Source organism: Tenrec ecaudatus, chromosome 6 (genome assembly GCF_050624435.1).
Source record: "Tenrec ecaudatus isolate mTenEca1 chromosome 6, mTenEca1.hap1, whole genome shotgun sequence".
NCBI classification, from domain to species: domain Eukaryota; kingdom Metazoa; phylum Chordata; class Mammalia; order Afrosoricida; family Tenrecidae; genus Tenrec; species Tenrec ecaudatus.
This window is the reverse complement of record NC_134535.1, coordinates 75,831,378-75,852,988: the sequence shown is the minus strand read 5'-3', so window position 1 is coordinate 75,852,988 and position 21,611 is coordinate 75,831,378. Positions and strand designations below refer to the sequence as shown.

General features: G+C 40.8%; 2 protein-coding genes and 1 non-coding gene across 5 annotated transcripts in view; 1 reads left to right on the top strand and 2 right to left on the bottom strand.

Moving 5' to 3' along the window:
* Positions 1-17,616, bottom strand: part of SARNP (SAP domain containing ribonucleoprotein) — a 43,707-nt gene extending 26,091 nt beyond the window's left edge. Inside the window, exons 1-8 of the mRNA XM_075551529.1 lie at positions 17,561-17,616; positions 10,285-10,384; positions 8,575-8,621; positions 7,276-7,343; positions 4,179-4,230; positions 3,309-3,382; positions 2,914-2,942; positions 125-150 (exon numbers count right to left, since the gene is read on the bottom strand). Coding sequence (XP_075407644.1) covers positions 125-150; positions 2,914-2,942; positions 3,309-3,382; positions 4,179-4,230; positions 7,276-7,343; positions 8,575-8,621; positions 10,285-10,384; positions 17,561-17,596 — 432 coding nt within the window. The 5' untranslated portion in view covers positions 17,597-17,616. The remainder of the gene's footprint in view (positions 1-124; positions 151-2,913; positions 2,943-3,308; positions 3,383-4,178; positions 4,231-7,275; positions 7,344-8,574; positions 8,622-10,284; positions 10,385-17,560) is intronic.
* Positions 979-1,138, bottom strand: LOC142451916 (U1 spliceosomal RNA). Its single transcript, XR_012785021.1, has one exon. It is a non-coding gene; the product is annotated as a U1 spliceosomal RNA (small nuclear RNA).
* Positions 17,617-17,828: 212 nt separating the features above from the next.
* On the top strand, positions 17,829-20,448 carry ORMDL2 (ORMDL sphingolipid biosynthesis regulator 2). Of its 3 annotated transcripts, XM_075551528.1 has the most exons (5): positions 17,839-17,996; positions 18,946-19,120; positions 19,265-19,416; positions 19,952-20,115; positions 20,222-20,448. In XM_075551528.1, the coding sequence occupies exons 2-4, from the start codon at positions 18,947-18,949 to the stop codon at positions 20,085-20,087; spliced, it is 462 nt and encodes a 153-aa protein (XP_075407643.1). In that variant the 5' UTR covers positions 17,839-17,996; position 18,946; the 3' UTR covers positions 20,088-20,115; positions 20,222-20,448. The 3 variants fall into 3 exon arrangements, with proteins under 3 accessions (XP_075407642.1, XP_075407643.1, XP_075407641.1); XM_075551527.1 differs by having other exon boundaries at positions 17,829-17,957; positions 19,952-20,448; XM_075551526.1 differs by having other exon boundaries at positions 19,952-20,448.
* The last annotated feature ends 1,163 nt before the right edge of the window (positions 20,449-21,611 follow it).

Here is a 21,611-nt window from a genome sequence, read left to right as displayed (position 1 = left end):
GGAACTCTTACGACCTCAGGGTTGCTTCTAATCTTGGGAGAAGGTTAAGTCTGTAACTTTAAAACTAACCAAACAAGGTTCAGCTATGGTTCTGCAAGAGATAAAAAATATATATATTTCTTACCATAGGCTTGGTGTCAGTTGACAGGCCTAAGGAAGCAAATAAAAACAAATTCAACATTTCGAAAAGTCACAAGAAGTTTCCAGTCTTCAAATAAGATAACACAGAAATAATATAAAAGCAAATGTCATTTGTTCTATGATGACAAAGAAAAGCCAGAAACTATCACCAGAAATTCATTACAGGTGAGAATTTAAAATGGTCAGCTATTTTGTAAAAACACTCAAGAAATTCCTCAAAAATTTAAACATAAAGCTACTAACTGACCCAGCAATTCAACTCCGAGGCATATTCCCAAGGGAAATAAAGACACATATCTTCACCAAATACTTGTATGCAAATGTTCATAGCACTATTATTCATATCCACCAAAAAGTGAAACTCACCCAAATGTGCATTAACTGTTGAATGGATTTTTTTAAATGTGGTATAACCATATAATGTAGGAGAACCGATCTCGGAGATCTATGTGTAACCTCCTTTCTGGGAGATGGGCAAGGGGAGGCGGGGGAGGGGAGACGCCGGGGAGTGTAAGATAAGATATAATAATTATTTATAAACTATCAAGGGACCAGGGGTGGGATCGGGGAGGGAGGGGGACGGGGGAAAAAAGAAAACCGAGCTGATTCCAGGAACCCAAGTGGAAGGTGAATTATGGGAATGACGAGTGCAACGAATGCATAAGGGTGCTTTGCTCAATTGATGTATGTACAGATTGTGATAAGAGCTTTATGAGCCCCAATAAAAAGATTAAAAAAAACATATAATGTAATGTTATTCAGCAATAGAAATGTAGTAGTAATGCATGTTAAAATATGAAGCATGAAAATATCTTTTCCCCCTTTTTGTTTATTTTTTAATAGCACGAACACAGTCCCCCACTACCATAAATTATGCAGTCGAGTTTCCCACATTTGGGGAAATCGCAGGGGTCAGCACACCCGGACTGCAAAGGGTGAGCCTCACCCTGGGAAAACCACCTTCCTGATCATGGCATCTCCCCTGCCACGTAAGTATGCATGAAAATATCTTAAGTGAAATGCCAGTCACAAAAAACCACATAGAATTACGCTTATGCGAAATGTCCACAACAGGCAAATTTATGGAGACATAAACAAAACCCTTACTTTATATGAATGGTCTGAGTAAATGTTATCTTAATAAAGCTGTTAGAGATGCCGTATCTGAATAAAAGAACTAACTATTGCAATGATGGTCTCTTGTGAAATTAGCACCAAGAACGCACATTGGGAACAGGCCTCAAGGCTCAACCTTAATCTAGTGAATATTTTCCTTCAAACTATAGAATTTCAAGTTCAACCTTCTGAGTTTCCTAATTCTCCACTATAACATTACTGAACATGGATTGAACTTTTACCAAACCTTGTATGCTAAAACAACCCCTCCATATTCCAAGAAATATTAGGTCTTATTATGTTTATTCAAAGAATATGCCATTTGAAAATGCTCCAAAATCCTGACTTATTTTTGTAATTTTAGGATGTTAGATTCAATAAGTAACAATGCAGTTATACTTCAAATTTTTAAAAAGTTGTTAATATATATAGAAAAACACACCGATTTAACTATTTTCACACGCACAATTCTGTGATACTGATTACCTTTTTCAGAGGTGTAACCATTCTTCACCTCTTTTGAGTTGTTCCTCCTTCATTAACATGAACTCCCAGCTGGCCCTGTTTCCTTTCAAATCTGTTCAGTTGCTGTTGTTCCAGACCTTCTTTTATTGCTTAGATGTTAGATGTTATACTCATACTAAGCACTAAGTTCAGCTTTCATCTTTCCTGAAACAGCAGCATCTAAACATCTAAAGTCTAATTAATGTCTCTAACAATTTGGAAAAAAATGTTGTGCTTTTACTAACTCTCTTAATATAACCAAGAGAGCCAGAAAAAAAAATTTTGTTTCTAAAACAGTAACCACAGTGGCCAAAATTTAGTTGGTCTTTTTCAAAGCACAGCACATCCTTGTGCTGGGAAACAAGCGGTTGGGGGGGCAGGGGAGACAACGACAGGAAATCTTACATAAACACGACAAGATCTTTAGGGAACATTTTCTAATCATACTTAAAACAACTCAAAGGCCACCAGAAAAAAAGGATGACTAGATTAAATCTAGTCCTTGAAAATAAGCATTATATTCTTAATAGCTTTATTGCAAGAGTAAAATGATTGTAGAAATTTTTAAAACACGGACAAAAAGTCACTTAAAATTCCACCAGAGAAAATGGGTATTAACAATTTGATATATATATCCTTTAAATAATTCTTCCTATCTATGCACACTATTTAGTTAAATGGAAAACACATTGTTAATATATAATTTTGTACCTTGATTTTATTCACTTAATATTTTCCGATTCTCTTCAGTATCACTTTTGCTATGTATTAACAATATACTACGTAGTTACTACTTCTCTATTATTTATTACCCTAAATAATGCTGCAATAGTTTGTGGCTAAGTTAAGTATACCTAAGATAGAGAAGTGATATTCTTTTCCCGTTATCCTTCACAGAAGTCAGCACAACACTAGGTAGGTGCACAGAAATTACTTCATCTGAGATAAGAGACAAGAAAGAAAGGTACTAAAACGTCCCTGAAGATTCTAGTCAAGACTAAAAAGCAAATGTCAGCACTCCCTCTTATCTGCACATCAAAAAGTTCAGGCCTTTGAAAGCTAACAAGTCCCCCCTAGTTGGGAGAAATGAAATCTGTTGTGCCTGAAAAGAAGGAAGACGAAGTTTCTTAGAAGAGCCTCTTAAAATCATACCTTTTGTTGGGACTGAAGAAATGCCGAACCTGCAGAAAGAAAACACACTGAGTTTCAGGAAGCTTTTCACACTCCTGGTTGTCTGTGTCCGTGTCAAGTGTACACATGGCACTCTCGCTTGTGATCTCAAGTTTTGCAATCATTAGCTAATTTTAACAACCCCATGAAAGAGGTTCAGTTTTCTCCTCTTCACACATGTCTACAGAATAAGCTAAAAGGAAACCCGGATCAGATTTAGGGGTAGAAGTCAGCTACTCGATAATAAAACTCAATCTATAAATACTACCTTCAAATCAGATGTGCTGTTCATTTTTTCCACAGTAAAACCTCTATGCTACTTAAAATCAACAAATATCAAACCGTCTTCTTAGATACAAAAAGCTGCGGACACTTACCTCGCTGCTCGGGCAGCTTTCTTACTCTCCAAGCTCACAGGTACATTGAATCGTTCAGCTCGCTTCTGCATTCTCTAAGTGACAAGAATTTAAAAGGGAAGATAAAAACCTCAATTTCTGGTTTGCTTATTTTAAGAGAAAAGCTGGTTAGAGTTGGTTTGAACATGAGTAATTTCTTAAGGTTTTAACTGAGAATACTGATAATCCTAGAGAGTATCAGACTGTATCTATCCTAAGGCTTATCTCAACCTCCCTCCCCACAAAGCAAACATAAAAAGATAACATTACCTTCGCACTCTGACAAATGAGGAAATAAAATAAAACCTACATTGTACCCAAACCAGAAGTTGTTTTGGTTGACCTTGGAAAAGGGATCCAAGGAACAACTTGGTTCCAACACAGCAATTCTGAAACGAAGCATTCTTGTCCTTTGTGGTCTCACGCTCTCAGGCTACAAAGAGGACAAGTACAAGACCTGGGCTAGCGTGCAATTTCAGAGATCGGAGACAGGGTCCAAAAAAAGCTTCCATCTCAACTGCTAGTGAGTAGCAACTGAAGGGCGACATCTTTTTTCTCTTATAACCTGTCATTTCTTAAAGCCGAGTTCTAGGTTTGTATACATTTTAGCATGAAGTATCACTAAAACCAAAAGATTATATTTAAAGAGATTATATTAGGCCAAGTATTTTCTTATTGCAGTTGGAGAAATAGAGCAACACCAAAACCTGACAATATTAGCTTTCTGCCTATATGGAAAACTTAAAAATGAAATGATGCAACTAGAACAAAAGGTAAGGAGGAGCAGTAAGGAAAGTGTGGAGACTGCATATCTAACAAGCAGCAGACATAGAACAGGAAGCTAATACCTACCTCAGTCTGTGGTACTTCAGAGGTAATTTTCACCACTTTCTTCTCTGCTGCCCTGGAAAAGATACATATCTTTCTAAATTAAAAAACGGATTTTCTACACCTAAACCTTAGAGTTATATAACAATTCACCTTCTATGCCCCATCTCTTTCGATTAAAAAAGAGACTCACAGCACAAAGCCCATTAGAACCTTAGTTCCCTAAACTATCATCTATAAGAAGAGCTCACATAAGTGCCAACCTACTTATCTCAGAAAGTAAGGAGTTTGATTAAATATAGTAAGCTGAAGGGAAATACTCAAAAGAATAACATAATTTCATTTAAAAACTTTGAATTTACTTCTAATGTTGACTCCTCCAACGAGCATTTAAATTGAATATCAGCTTTCAATTTTCATCACAACCATTAATGAGTAAGTACTCCACAGGTCAGTTTTTTTCTAACAAACCCCTTATTTCCCCATGGGGCCTGTAGCTCCAGCTGGAACAGTCAAAGTGGGGCAAATAAAAATGCCAAAGAGGGTGGGAAGAGAAAAGGCCAAGGGGAGCTTGACTTAGGAAAACATGGTAAGTTACTGGTCAAAAGGTCTAAGAGAAAACAAAAGGCGGGACCACAGGGGCGGGAGACAAAGTTCGGAAGTACCCAGGATAAATGGAAGGGCATTAACTCTCCACCAAACAACTCCCATAAAACCATGGGTCATAACCAGTCTCATTAAGGTCCCTCATTTAGAGACATGGGCGGCTTTGGTTCCAATGTCCCGGACACTTTTCCCATTTGATGCTCTGCAAGGTAGTAATGGTCTAATGACATTTTCAGAGGAAGCAATTCTGGAACAGGAACTTACTCTCTCCCTCCATCCTTTTGTTGCAAGTCCTAGGACCGAAAGACAAGTAATGAGTGCCCCCTGCTGACCAACTAAGTTCTACACTATTTAACTACTGTGGCTGCCGTGGGGGTGGGGTGAAAATATCAAGCTAAGAACAGAAGCGAACTCTTTGGAGACTCTGAGGCCAAAGATGATAAAAAGTGACCTCTTTTTAAATATTCAGAGGCGCTGTAATTAAACCTGGATAATCTTTAAAGGTACAAGTTATTCCTATTTCTTGGCCATGCAGCTTCTTCCATCCCTCCCCAGCCTGTTCAGGCACAAAAGGGTCAAGTAAGTTTAATGTCTTACTTGGAAGTCCAATGCCATTAAGAGAGCAGTGCTCTGTAACTCCAGGCTAATGACTAGCTCCACATTCCCATCCTGAAGCACTATCAGTGCAGGGCACCCTCAAGACAGAAAGGGAACTGCATGGAAGCAGCTTCCTTTTGCTCTATTCCAATTCCCTTTAGTTTCAATTAAACTCAAGCAATAAAAACACAGGAATTCTGGAATGCAAGGGGAAATGTCTACTCTTCATAGAGAAATGTGCCTCTCCTAGCCACATTCACCTATAATCTCACCAAACTACAGGGACCCATAACCTTCCCGTCTCACCATTAACTATCCCCCTAAGAAGCAAAATTATCCCAACATACTGTCAACATCCTTTTGAAATGTATTGATAAAATTAAAGCCTTGAATAAAGAAAAAGAATGATATGCATTTTGTGTGTCCTGTGGCTAAATGAACTAACAACTTCAAACCTCAGTACCTCCAACACACACAAGCCAATCTGAAAGTTTCCAAGTCTCTGTTGTCAAGGCGCTCTTCCTATTAATACAGACCTCCTACAGGGAGAAGTTATTAGCTGGCTCTAAAAAGCAATCCACTATCCATAGTTTATTAGAATATAAAATGTACAACCTCTGTGTGATTGAGCAAATCTACTGCTAGGAATTTATCCTGTGGGTGTACTTTCAAACCAAAGCCAATGACACTGAGTTGATTTTGACTCACAGGAACCCTGTATGAGACTTCCCACATGACTGTAAAGCTTTACAGTTACTGACAGTTCGTCTTTCTTGCTCAGAACACCTGACAGGCTTGCATTGCTGATCTTGTGGTTAGCAACCCACCACCAGGGGTCCTCTGACATACTTACTAAACGATAAAAATTGTTAGACAAACACAAGAATGCATGATTTTATTATAAATGATATGAAACTAGATAAATGCTTGTTTATTCTTGTTAACAAGAGACCAACCATCTCACTAGAATTACTATTACTTCATAAGGTTGATGGGAGGCCTGGTGGTGTAATGGTTTTACATGTTGGGGTCCAATCTGCAAGGTCCGCAGTTCAAAACCAACAGCAACTTCTCAGGAGGCAGACGGAGCTTTCTACTCCCATAAGCAGTTAGTCTCAGAAACTCACAGGGCAGCTCTATCCTGTCCTATCAGGTCGCTATAAGTTGGCATTGACTCAGTTTTTAAGGTCGATGGGATTATGGGGAAATAAAGATGTAAAGTGCATACATGTATATATACATTTAGTATATATAAAACACTCCAGGATATACAAAAATCTTCTGGGAAGCCAGGAGAAGGTGGGACAAGAGGTACTGACTTGTCAATTTCTACACTCCTTGTGGCTAGCAGCCCAACTCATAGCCCATGATGTCACCGGGGTCCTACAGTCGAAAACGGCAATCTTTGTGGAAAGAGCCTTAAATACAAGATGTTTATGATGAACCTTGTTGGAACAGTTTAAATAAAATGGGAGACACACTTTCCATTGTATTACTTTATTCCCTTCCTCCGTAACACGTCAAAAAATTAAATAGTGGTGGCTTAAAACACACTGTCCTCCCTTACAAAACTCCTCACACAGTTCTCTGGAGAGCATTTACCTATGGTGGTGCTCCTACCCAAGTGTAAGAAGGGTTAGGAAAATGACACTCATGCCTAAGTGTGAAGTATCATTAGGTCCTAAATACTTCCTACATAACTCAGAGACAAATCACTTCGCTTCACTGGGACCACATATTTGAAGTAGATTCCTGAAAATGTATGCATTCATCAGAAAGGAAAAGGCCAAGAGAGTATGTAACAGGGGAGTATAGTGAAATATTAAGTCAAATAAAACCAGAACTATCGGAAAAAAGAAAGAAAAAAACCCCAGAACTATCGGTCCTGTACCAAGACAAATAAAAATGGGATAGTTACACGTCAACAGTTTTCTCAGGGGGTTCTTCCTCTTTGACAGGCAGCTCGATGGGCTTAGGCTCTTCTTCCTAAAGGCAAAAGAAGCAAGATTAGTTATCATAACTCAAGAATAAAAATCCATCAACAGAACATTCTAACTCCAAAAATCAAACCAGTTTCCCAGAACTTCCACTCCTTTAATTATGCTCCTCCAATGAGCTCTGGTGGTGCTATTGGGAAGTGTTGGATTGCTCAATGAATGGTCAGCAGTTCAAACCCACCAATCACTCAGAGGGAGAAAGATGAGGCTATCTGTTCCCATCAAGGTTTACGGCCTCAACATATGTACAAATGTGTTTGACACAATGGACGGATGGATGGATTGTCATAAGAGCTGTTTGAGCTCCCAATAAAATGGTAAAAAATAAAAAAGATTTACAGCCTCATGGAATCATGGTGTGACAGAATCAGGTCACAGGCACCAGAAGGCCCAAAACAAACAAATAAAAGCATATTGTTGAGAACAAAGGGGGTCGAGCAGAGATCCTCAAACCCATCTGTAGACAATAGGACATCCCCTCACAGAAGGGTCACAAGGAAGAGATGACTCAACCAGGGCGCAGTAAAGCACCGATGAAACACAATACTCCTCTAGTTCTTTGAGGTGTCCACATCCCACCCCCCACCCCCACTATCATGACCCTAGCCCTGCCTTTCAGTTCTGGCTAGACCAGAGCATGCACACTGGCTGGTACAAGGTAAGAGCTCCCAGCACAAGGAATCCAGGTCAGATAAACCCCTCGGGAACAGAAATGGGAGTGATGACAACAGGTGAGTAGGGGAAAAGGAGGGTGGGGAGTAGGGGGGAACTGATAGTATGATTGACGCATAATCCTACCCCCATCCTCGGGGAGGATGAACAACTGAAACGTCGGGGAAGGGAGACAGTGGTCGGTGTAAGATATGAAAACAATAAATTATAATTTATCAAGGGACCATGAGGGTGGGAGGAGGAAAAAGAGGAGCTGATACCAAGGGCTCAAAAAGGAAGTAAATATTTAGAAAATAATGGCAATATATGCTTGATACAATTGATGTATGGAATGTTTTAAGAGGTGTAAGAATCCCCAATAAAATGATTAAAAAATAAAAGTTTTACAGCCTCTTATGTAGGGTCACTATGAGTCAGAACTGACTCAATGGCAGTGGGTTTGGTTGAAACGAGTTTGCATCTAACTCCTCTGTAATGACTGAGAAGCAACATGGCCAAGGCAGTGTACACTTCCAGGCCAGTAACTGACCCGACGCTCTCCAACTCACCTCTGTTTCATCTCCCAGTACATCTTCTTCATTTGCCTCCTCTTCGGCTATAGAATATTAAACATTCAGGTCACTGTACTTACGCTAAAATGATAATTTGCTTTCTTAAAAGAAAATACAATAATGAAAGCTGTACTAACATAAAATTTGTTCCACCGAGAAGGTAATAACTCTATTTCTACCTTGCATTAATACAAAATTAAACTCCATTAAGTTAAAAACAACAAAAAAAAATCTGAACGTGATGAAGTGAAACTACAAAGTTAATAAAAGATTTTTATCATTGAGATTTAATGGTGGCAAGGAATTTCTAAAAACCTAAAGGTTTTTAAATTAAATATTTCTATATAATGAAGGGCATCATGGACAGTTAACAGAGACACATCAGAAAAGATATACTTATGTCTAAAACCAACAAGGGAGTAAGTACTAAAATGTAAATACTTGTAAATGAAAAGGGGAGTTATGGTCTCAATAGAAAAATGAACAAAAAAGAACCACCTCAAGTGGCCATTGACAGAGACCTATTTAAAAATTTTTAACTTTAGAGAAATTAAAGCGAAAATAATCATTGATTATCAAAAATTAGGACATTAGAAAGGCTAATGACAAATTTAGGTTTATAAAGGAGATGCAAGAACCCTCAGGCACTGCCAATGAATGTGTAGATGTATGGCAGTAATTCTGGAAACAATTTGGCAATGCTTAGTCATATGCGGTACACATTTATATTTATAAAGTCAGTGGTTCAAATCCACCTGCCGTTCCACAAGAGAAAAATGCAGCTCTCTACCAAAGAGTTCAGTGCAGAAATCCCATACAAGATCATTATGAGTTGGCAGTCGGTTTTTTGTTATGCAGTAACTGAATTAATAGACTAGATGATTACACAGTCACATGCCAGAAGCACACATTAAAAAAAATGCGTAAGTACTTTGTGAAAAGAGAGAGAAATAAAAATGAGGCATTTATTTAAATAAAGAAAAATACTGTACACAAAACTACATAACACGACTTATAAGAACAAGATAAGAAATATGAGACTTCTAAGAGCTTATAGAAAAATGGAATTTAAAAAACCTTTTTGCTAAGTAACAAAGAAAAATGGACTAAAAGATCTTGAACTTTTTGAAGTCCCCTCATACATACTAAACACATTAAGATAGGTGCTTAAATCAGAGAGGGAGTAGGAGCAGGAGAGTGGAAATAAAAGGGAACCAAAATTAGAGAGGAGATTTGTACACCCCAGGATGAGTACACCTTAAGCATGTTTTGTGTGGTTTAGAGTGAGGATGTGTGAGCTAGAAGGTACCAGAAATCACCCTGGCTTATGGAGTCTAAGGGTCCAGAAAGCAATTTTCTCATTTCAGAATCAGGATCAGACACTTGGCTATGTAAGCAGTGGCTGCCCAGAACTTAGTACACTTCTGGCACAGCAAAAACTAGCGCTCAAGCCTTCTAATCCTCAGGGTAATGAAACTTGTATTACCACACTAGCTTTTAAATAACTTGCCAGAATAAAATTATAATGTAAATATATATATACATATATGCATTTCTTTGTATTATAGTCACTGAGGTAGTTTCTTTGCAGTTAATTAACTGCTTGTCAGCAACAACCTTAATGAAAATTAGAAAATGTCCATGTAACAAGAGCCCGAAAATTGATCTCCTCATTCACATAACTTCTTGCTTTTACAAAGCACTCACCATGCTCTTCAAGATATGCCTGGAGCCTGTTGATGAGATCTTGTTTTATTCCCTTGGTCTCCAAGCCACGTGCAAGACATTCCTGCTTTAGTTCAGCAAGCTGAAAAGTAAGAGTAATTTTTTTCTTAGTTAACAGGATAACCCTGGTGAATAAAAAGTAGTTCTCCTAAGAAAAAGAAAAGGAAAATTCAGTCCAAAACATTTGCCCATTAATCCCACCAGGCTCAAGCCCAAGGAGACAACCTAGTTACTCCAACAATATTCAATACGCAAAAGAACTTTTCTAACAAATAAAACGAAAATCCTAACCTGTTTGTTTGTGCATGCCATCATATTTTTTTGCTTAAAAAATTCTTTTTAAATTACCATGTCAGCTAGAATATGGAATGAACCAATCTTCAAGAAACAAATCCAATGATCTAAAAGCAAATTCTTCTGGCCACCTACTATCACAAACCCTTTATTGTAATCTACCATATACAGGCATACATATTCAACTACTATCGAGTCAGAAAGATGTCCTAACTAGCTTAACACCAACAATGAATTGATTAAAGGATCCCTCAATATGGAAAGAAGTATCTGATGGCATGACCGAGTTATACTGACTGTTTCAAAATCAGAACCTGACGAAGCCATAAATACTCTGATCAACTTTGCAACACAATTTGGAGGAAGGAAAATTGCTAATTACTGTGGGAGGGGGAAAGAATTCTTGAGAACAATGAATCAAAATGAAGATTCAATATAGAAAGAATACATATAAAGTCCTGCACTTTATACAAAAAAAGAAAGAAACAAGACAGCATTCAGGCTCAAAGGTAACTCAGATGACAAAGACCGCAGGTTACAAGGGCTTTCTGAGTTATCTAGTAGTACTACAGAAATACAAAGGAATGACTTTAACAAATGGAAATCTATTTTCTCGTAGTTTGCAGGTGGGGGGGTAGAGGTCAGGAATCAGGGCATGAGCTTTGGGGAAGGTTTTTTGTGCTTTCTCGGCTCTGGAGAAAGTTTCTGCTTCCTTCTAAGTTTCTGCTCCTGGGCGATTCGGCTTGGCAACTCTCTTCCCCTATGTTTGCCTGTTTATATAATCTCTTCATATCTCAAAAATAAACTGATTTACGATATCACATAACTAGATTGGGATTTACAACAAATATTTTAGGGGACACAATTCAATCTATAACAAGCACAAAAAGTTCACATCATGATTTGCAATGAAAGTAAATCTGGGAATGGGTTAACTGACAGAATCTTACTGGGAGCTGATCTAAGAACAAGAAAATGGCTCCAGAAAGCCCACACGCAGACCAGTGCCCGTAACAGGTGTTTGGTCTGAAAGACTGATGCTAACAACTTGGAAGGGGAGGGTGAGGACGGTACCACAACTTAAAAATGATCATTAATGCCACTAAATTGTAGTGTGTAAATTGTTGAATCGACGTGTGTTCTGTGGTGCACATTCTCAACAGCAAAGAGGGTCTTGCTGGTTTTGAAGTACAAATCTAGACAAACCAGAAGGTAGAATACAGATTCAACTAGAAGGACTTTATTACGAAAACAGAATGTTCAGCAGCTCTGGATTTTCAACCAGGGAGTATCCTCAATAACAAAAGAAGAAAGTACGAAGTGTCTAATAAAGACACAATGATTGGGGAGGTGGCACATGTGGTATGCGGGGCAGTTTTCCTATGAAGAGGTGTGCTCCACTCCACATGCCAATAACAGGTTCTCTATAGACTGTTCCGCTACTATTCATAGTTTCCAGTGGTTACTCCCTCAGAAGGTGACAGCCTATTCCTTGCTAAGATGGAATGACAAAGTGGCTTCAACAACGGGCTCAAACGTAACTGGGAGAATGTCGCAGAACTAACTGGGCAGTGTTTTGTCCCACTGTCCACTGGGTCACTAAAAGCCAGCACCGAATCCAGGGCATGAAAAACAACACTGAAAACCATGGGAGACCTGGTAACATAATGGCTGCCAACTAAAAGGTCAGCAGCTGACCACACCAGTGGCTCCACAGGATGTTCCCAGCACCTCACGACCCAGTAACAGAGCTGGTTCGCGAGCAGCACCAGCCTTTGGACCATAACTTGTTGTTGTTAGCTCCGTCTCACAGCGACCCTACAGACAACAGAATAAAACACTGCCAACCTCACCAAGGTTCTGATGGCTGAGCCCAGTGTTTTGCAGCCACTTGTCAATCCATCTTGTCAGAGGTCTTTCTCCTTTCCACTGACCCTCACCTTTACCAGTTGAAAATACCAGTTTGGGTCAGGAACACCTCAGCCTTTTAAGGAACATCCTTGCTTGTCAACATTTTAACGGTGCTTGTGCAGATTTCCCCAATGCAGGCACATTTTGATCTCTTGACTACTGCTCCCATGAGCACTGACTGTGGATCCAAGCAAATCGAAATCCTCAACTTTAATCTTTTCTCCATTTATCATGATGATACCCACTGGCCCAGGTGTGAGGGTTTTGGTCTTCTCCCACTCAGGTCTCTTCTCATTCAACACCTCTTAACACTATCATACCCCTCCCTGGGCAAATTGGAACATTAGATAATAATGATTTTTTATATAAAACTGTATTATCCCACTTACTATGCTATAAAATCTCATGTTTTGGGACATGATTTTAAAGGGGAAATAGATGAGTTAACCGTCTTATGATCTGTGAGACAAATATCATCCACCAACATTTTCAGTCTCTTGGGTTTCTTGGGAAGCTGCTGTCCCAGGTGCAGTACAGTAATACAAGGACCTGTTTAACTGTGGTGGGAGACTGACTCCTCATTCTACCAAGCCTCCCATTAAAGTCCCTTTGGGACATATGCATCTCATAAAATTCAATCAAAATTCACTATTGCTTCAAAAACTTTCCCCCTCTTGGTTCAACATGCCTTCTAGTACTGAAAACGAAAATTTCAAACCACAGAGTGATTTGGTCATGGAAACATTAAAATACAAAATAACCCCAAATGACAATTTTATTTTGCACACATTTTAGCACACTTACATTAGAATGAAACTTTTTAAACCTTAAATAAGAACTTAAAATATACACTTGAGCTTAGCCAAAAGGCTGAGAAGCGATGAACTTAAAATATTAAATCACCTATTTTTACAGGAATTTAAAAATCATTTATTTAACCAATAAGGTATGTTGAGTGAACTGTATGCTATGTGACTCCTAGCCCAACAAAGATGTCTATTAAAAAGCTGATTGATAGAATACGGTATGTAGGACACTAGCATTAATGCAAATATATATGTAACTACACATATACACACAAGTATATATGCATTTACATATATAAACACACATAGAAAAACTACACAACATATGCATGAAATGTCTGAATACGAAATAGCTAATACTAGTTGAAATTGGGAAGGGAAATTTAGTTGGGAACAAGTGTAAGGAGAAAAGACTTTACCGTATACTCTTTTGTACCTTTAAACTTGTGTATGAATTACCTATCCAAAAAGCTATTATTTTAAAAATCTTATTTCACAGGATCAATAACATTTTCCACTCTACCTATGAACCCAGAGAAAGGATAGCTCAAATGACCATATGATATATTCTGACATTAACTTATTGCACTGTGAACATTTCTATCTTATTAATAAGAAATTTTAAATTAAAATTTTTATTAGAGATATTTTGCAACTGTTGTCTTTCCATATAGTTTTTAAATTCTCTCAGCATAGGTATTTTATATCATCCATAACATCTTATACGGTAGAAACTCAAGTATGTATTTTTCTTTTCTTTGGGTGATGACTGCACAACTTAAAATATATATATTATTAAAAAATAAAAATATATATTGAGATTTAATATATCAAATCATTCCACAGTTCAATCATGTCAAGTAGAATTGTACAATCGCTACCAGTTTCCAGACATTCTTTATGTCCAGATTCCTTTACAGAATCTCCCTTTTACTCTACTACTACCGTTGTATTCCCCTCCCCCTGTATTCTTCAAGTACTAGCATACGCCACATAAAATGCTACGTCCTTTGAACGTATTTTCTCATTTTATCCTTACAACAAACTTGTGTGATTGGTATTATGACACCCTCCTTTTATAAATAATGAAAATTAGTCTTTAAAAGATTCAGTTAGTTTGTGTTATAACTGGTAAATAGAGGTGATATGCCAGCTCAGATGTTTCAAGTTTATAATTTTAACTACTATGATGCTTACAAATGTTTTTCAAGTTTTTGCTTAAATATACCTTCTCATTGATGACTTACCTGATCACCCTATTTAAAATGACAGTCTTTCCTACCGTACTTTCCAAGACTGCCTTCCCCAGTAAAATACAATTCCTATAAGGGTAAGGATTTCTGTCCGTTCTATTCATTGCTAAACTCCGATCCCTTTGACAGCTGGCACAGGGTAGGTCCCCAATAAATATTTTTAAAATAACTCACAAGGTTTTACCACAAACTTTCAATTCTTGAAGACCCACATTCTTAGCTGGCCTCTAGACATCTCTAAGGGGCTGTCCCAAAGACACTTAAGCCCAATATGAAATTATCTTTTCTCCGGCATAAAACTGGCTTTTCTTGTCCCAACCTAAAATTATCACTACCCTAATCTTTCAACATCTAATATATAAATTCGTACATTACATTCCAAATCATCTTTCCTTTACCTCTCTATAGTTAGTACCAACCTAACCCACCAGCTTGCTTATACTTGTAACATCCTGACAGAACTACTGAAACCTAGCAAACGCTTGATCACCCAGTCTCACTTCATGTAATGGTGGTGATCTTCTGCATAAAGCACTGCCACCTGGATTAACACCATGGATCAACAGCACTCTCTCATGAGAATGGCTGTGATCGCCGCTTGCAGCAGCGTAAATTATGTTGGTGGTTGAAATTAATGAACATAGCCATTCTGAGAAAATGAAAGATGACTGTCTTTGGAAGGGGATGAACTAAGTTGGAGAGACCGGCAGGCATCATCGAAAGATTGTAAGTAGATCCCATCACTCCAGACTGCCAGGAGCGTAAAACAGTTCTGAACATCCTTCCTGCCAACACGACTTACACCAAACTCCTTACACAATCAGAAGATTCTTTTCACTATCATGTTATTTATTTCAGTATCACTCTACCTTTATATACACCTTCCGAAATACCATCAACTACCTACATGTATGTTCTAATCTTTGATTATCTATTTTATGTTTGACTAAAAATCTGTTCCAGTTCAAAGATAGCTCATCCACTTGCACAGTTCCATCCCTAAGTGTGCTCAAATGGCTAGCACTTACTCTATAGTGTCCATTCAGATAGAAAATAGCTTTCCTTCAAATCCTATTCCTAATTATGAGGTCCCAAATTTCCTTTACAAAATTTGGAAAGTTTAAAAAGAGCGAGAGAGAGAAAGCCCTAAGTAAATCTGAAAGTCACGAACACACACTTGACCAAGGTCACCAATGGAACCAAAGATGAACTTTCCGTCCGGGAAGTAACAATTATAGGACTCCTCTGGGTTACAAGATAGTTTTCTGAGGGCCCTCAAATTGCATGCAAAATATGTGAACATGCCTTTATCTAGCGAGAGGGCCCATACCTTTCATCAGTTCAAAGATATCTGTGACCTCCCAAAGTTTAAGAAGTGCTCCAGAGAAAAAGCAAGGATAAGCAAACATGATTGAAAGAGTCCTTTTTAGGCTGTTTTGGAATGCCTCATGTTCTCTACTACCTGAAATCAAGCTTAAGGATAGTGTATAAAAATGACTTATCCAATCAAGTTCAAATTTAGCATTGATTTGAAAAATACATTATTTGATGGCAGGAACTCTCTAAATAAATGCAAAATCCATAAAAACAAGTCATAGTGGCAGCTGGTAATTTACTCCAGGAGTCAAAAAAATATATATACTAGATTTTCTATTCTTGTTTCCTTTTATTTCATCCTTTCAAAAATCCCTTTTTGCATGTGTGCTATTTTTTAATATGTAGACTATGGTAAGCTGTGTAATTTATATATAAATAAGTATATACATACAAAGAAGGTAGTGGCTCAAAGTTTTACTCATGAAGTTGAGACAGCTGATATAATCTACACATTGCATTATCACCAACTTAATAAAACACAACACACACACACACACACCCCTTAGCAGTAAAAAATTAGAATCCAAGGGTGATAAATGATCAACTTTCGCCAAAAGGTTTGCTGGTGTCTAGTGGTGACTAAAGAAGGAACTTTTCCTTATCCTTTCTCATTAAATTTACTGGTTTGATGTTCTTTTAACGATTGGTCATCAAGTGCTAACGCATCAATTCTGACTCAACCAGCCTGCTTTGCTCATGATAACCAAGATGATGCGATCAGAGTGTCTGATGGGAAAGCTACCTGAGACATACAAAAGGACGACTTCCGAAGTTGTTCTCAAGGTTACCCTAAAAGAAACCACTCTTTTCTTCCAGGAAAATGATCAATTACCCGTGAGAAAGCTACCAAGACCTATAACTTTAAATGGCTTCAGTTATTCTTGTCAAGGGATGCGAAGTCCACCGGCCACAGGAATGGGACAGAGTAATCCTTAACCTTGAAAAGGTTCTCCCACAGTACTGGCTGTCTCTCTCCAAAGGGGAACGTAGGGCGGTGCAGCCCGGAGGTCCAGGAACCACTAAGAGACTTGGAAAGTCGTCGAGAGCTGAGGTACCTGTGCCTTTACTGTTACTTAAGGCCTTCCGGACCCCGGAAAGTCTCCAGGTTTTCGGCGGCGTAACCCAACCGGTAAATAGGAGTGAAAGCATTTTCGGGATCACGTTTCGACCCTAGATAGACAGAGACACATCTAAGAGCGACTGCCTGCTAGGGGGAATCTCAGCTTTGGTCAACAGACGGGACTATCAACCTAGAGCGAAAAGGGGGTCCCGTGTCCGGCGGTGAGGGGACCACGGACGTAATGCAGCTCTCTGTAGAAAAGGTAGAAGGCACTTACACGACCGACAGGGAAGAGTAACCGAAGGTACAGCTACGGAAACCAGGGAAGCGAACTAACATGCACGGATAACAGTAAAGTCGTCAGGAAAACCAGGAAAGTAGGGAAGGTGCAGGCAGGGAAAAGGCAGGCACAAAAGAAAAGCCGGCTAACTACGGCGGGAGCCGGAAAACAAAACGCAAAAGCCCGCAGTCGGAACACGCAGGTGAAGACCCAAGCCACGCTTCAGATCCCAGACCCCAGAAAAGGCCCCTTTCAACCCTAGTCCCCTTCACGGCACCTTCAGCTTGTGAAGCTCCACCGTCTCGGCCGCCATCTTGCTACCCCCTCTCCCCCGCCAGGCCCCCACCCGCAGCCCCGCCCCCCGGCGCTCCCGCCCAGGCGCAGAGAGCGAACGCTGGCCAATCGTCGCCACTCTTACTCCCACCCCACACCATCAGCGCTCCTCATTTGCCAGAAGGCGGCCCCGCACGCACGCTCCCGCCAGCAAGCCCCACCCCTCTCGAAAGGTGGGACGGAGTAAAGGGCGGGCTCTGGCTCTGCGGAACGACGGAAATGGCCACCATTTGTGCTTCCCCCTTGCAGGCCACCAACCAATAGGTGATGGCAGCGCTGTTTCTGTTCCACCAATAGGGAGCGGCCGGTGGGCGGAGGTGGCTGCTTCCTGGAGACTACAGGTGTGGAAGCCTTCGCTAAGCCCTAGAAGGGACTGTCAGGTAGGGGGTACTGGGAGACTGGAAAAGGGAGGCTAAAGAACAAAAAAAGGAGGAGGTGGGAGGCATGACACACTGGGAGACTGAGTGTTGGAGAGAGCCCCGAGGGAGCGCCCACGAAACGAGAGGGGAGGTGGACGTATCATGGGGGCGGGTTCATTCAGTTTTAGTTAGAGACCTCAGGTAGGAGACAATCAAGAGCCACTCCCTAAACCCTCAGCCCTAAAGCTTACAGAAATCGAAAGGGCCGCGCTGGGATGGATGGCCCTAGCCACGGCGGACTCGGAGTCGATGCGAGGGCGGCTTTTCTTTAGGCGTTCCGAAAGCTCAGGGCACGTTCTTGCAGGGCTTACTCTTGGGTGAAGTATCAATAGGCCAAGAGGATGGGCTGACCCAGAAAAGGAAGAGGTAGCTTGACCCAGAGGGAGCAGGTTACGCCTTGGGCTGCTGTCAAAACCGCCGCTCCTCGGGCACAGAGGGAGGCTACCCATCCCACTGGGGCAGTTCTGCTTGGTCAGAATTGACCCCATGGCCGTGTTGGGTTTTGATTTACCCCTTCTGCCTTCCTGGTGGTTCCTTTTTAGTGCAAATGACCCGTTCCCCGAGGTTTGGGGAGTATGTAACTTATTCAGGATTCTTTAATACTCATTTAAGTGAGATACTCTTAACCATTCCTGATGATCCTGGGAGCGGGTCCAACAAACCTAGACTCATCCCATGCATGTTACGGTGAAAAGTAACAACGTACCTCTACATGCAGAATATTCTTCCTATGGTTTACCTTTTTCTTGTGTATAATGAGTAAGTTTTCTCATTCCCATTTGAGTTCAGGGATTTGGCTATTCAGGACACAAAGGGGTGGGACGTTGGGCGGGGGGGGGGGGGGGCGAGGTACAAGCTCCACTCAAGGTAAAAGGAAATTGAATCCTCTGCTGATCCTCTACTGTGATAGGATGAATGTGGGGGTGGCACACAGCGAAGTAAACCCCAACACTCGAGTGATGAACAGCCGTGGCATCTGGCTGGCCTACGTCATCTTAGTAGGGCTGCTGCACGTGGTTCTCCTCAGCATCCCCTTCTTCAGCGTCCCTGTTGTCTGGACCCTGACCAACGTCCTCCACAACCTGGTGAGCACCGAGCCAGACTCTTAGCAGGGCTTCTTTGGGGGTGTCTTCCTTTTGGGATTGTCTGATTCCTACCTTGTACACTCCTTGGGCTGTATTCCTATCTTACAAGTCTGCCCTTTCATAATGCCCTTTCCCTCCTCCCAGGCTATGTATGTCTTCCTACATACAGTGAAAGGGACACCCTTTGAGACCCCCGACCAAGGAAAAGCTCGGCTGCTGACACACTGGGAGCAGATGGACTACGGCCTCCAGTTTACTTCTTCTCGCAAGTTCCTCAGCATCTCTCCGATTGTACTGTAAGTGTAGGGGGATGGGAGATGCTGGGTAGGAATGAATTCCAAGAGCCAGGTATAAAGGCCCACAGGGAAGTTTTAAAAAGGGGGGGGGATGAGTCATCTAAGACCCTCTGACAATATTGTAGTATTCTAGTTCAAAACCGAGGGAAAATAGTAACAAAGTAGCAAAAGATGACCAAGCGTTTCTTGCTCCCTCCCTTAGTAGTAGGGGAATGGAAAGGATGCAAATAAGATAAAATGTTTTCACACTGCTAAAGAGGAGAATGTAATCTGTGAACACTGATTGAGGAGTGGAAGCAAATAGGCCTTTAGCAGCCCTCCAGGTTGGAATTGTCTCATCACTTGCCATTAGTCACTAGCAATTTTAAGAAAACATGGAGGCTGACACTTTCCCCAGATTACTGCTCATCTAGCTGGAGTGTTTCAGCTGTCCTAGGACTACATGCAGTGGTCACTTAAGACAATAGACATCACTGGAAAGTCATGAATATGGATAAGGGAAAGCAAACCTCACTCTTCCTCTCTCTTGTCCTAGCTATCTCCTGGCCAGCTTCTACACCAAGTATGATGCTGCTCACTTTCTCATCAACACAGCCTCGCTGCTCAGTGTACTGCTGCCAAAATTGCCCCAGTTCCACGGGGTTCGTCTCTTCGGGATCAACAAGTATTGAGGGATGGTGCAGGGAAAGCAAAAGCACTGTAGGTGTGAGGAAGACATGGGGACAACGGCCCCCTTCTTTATACTATCATTTATCTCTCGAATGCCTAAAAAAAAAAAACTATATACCTTTCCGCCCACTTCCAGGAAGATATTGGCACCTGGGGCTCCTGAACCACCCAGTCATGTCAGGGGCTGATTTCTTTGAATCAGGAAAAGCAGGTGAGGTAAAGGCCACGTGTCTTCTCCACAGCGGGAAACCATGCGTTTGGACAGCTTGTTTGATGATTACCTTTATCCATACTTCCCACTCCCACCACCTCCCAGCTAGATTTGATTGTATCTTCCTTATAATAAAGAAACCTTTTTTCAGATATGGCTACAATTGGGTGAGCAAATAAAGTAGGAAGATGTCATAAGAGACTATGGAAGAAAAAATATTTCACTCCATAAAACTGTTGGGCGAGCACTGTACTGCTAACCACGGTGAGGGGGGTGGGTGCAAGCCTGTCAGCCACTCCATGAAGCAAGTGGAAGCTATCCCCTCCTGTGAAGATCTACAGCCACAGGCACCCCCACCCCTCCCTCGCTATAATAGCAGTTTCCAAAATATGATAGGGGGGCTGCCAAAGCAGATACTCAACACTTTATCCTGGATTTTGGGCTACAGTACACAAGGTTCTGGTTATTGTTTTTCTGAAAAGGGGGCAGTAGGCCAAGTAAGTTTGGGAACCTCTGTCTATATATATAGGGTTGCTATGAGTTGGCATCTACTGGATGGCGGTGGGCTTGCTTGACTCTTGGGTTTAGTAAACTGACTTATCCTCACTCCTTCAGTCCAGCAGGGGGTGCCCTTCACTCTCAGCTAATACAGTGTAAAAAGGCTTCTCAAATGAGGAAGAGTTCCAGCTAAATGGCCAAATAAGAGAGGGAGCAGGTTGCCAGTTATATATTTATAGAAAGATAATCCCTTGGCTTTAAATAGATGTGTACATACAAATATGAACAAACTTAAAAAAATACAAACCCTTGGATCACAAGGGGGCTGCTGAGAATCCCCTCAGCCTTCCCCCTCAACCAAGGGCAGAGAGTGTAAGTTTACTTTTTAAAAAATTATTGATTTTGGCCATCCCTGCAGCAACAAGCCTGAACTTGGGTGCTTACCCACAAGGGTCAAAGTCAGAAAATGGAAGAATTCAAAGTTCCCACTCTGAACTCGATGCACCTCCTATAATTAGAGCTACGTGCTTTCTTCTGTTAACCAGTGTCCAGGGAGCAAGGAGGAGGGCCTCTTCCTGACATGGGTCAAGAAACAAGATAGACTCAATAGTTTTAAAAGTGGGGAGGGAAAGCGTCATCTGCTCTAGAAGCAAAAGACAAAGGCCTACAAACGCCAAGGAAACCCAGTTCTCACGCCACTGGGATAGACTGTCCGGTCCACATGCTGGGTTCTTTGTCCGCGCCACTATTTCTTTGGTATTGTCTGAAGACAAGATTCAGTTCCTGGGTACTGGGGCCGGAGGGGGGCGGGGCAGAG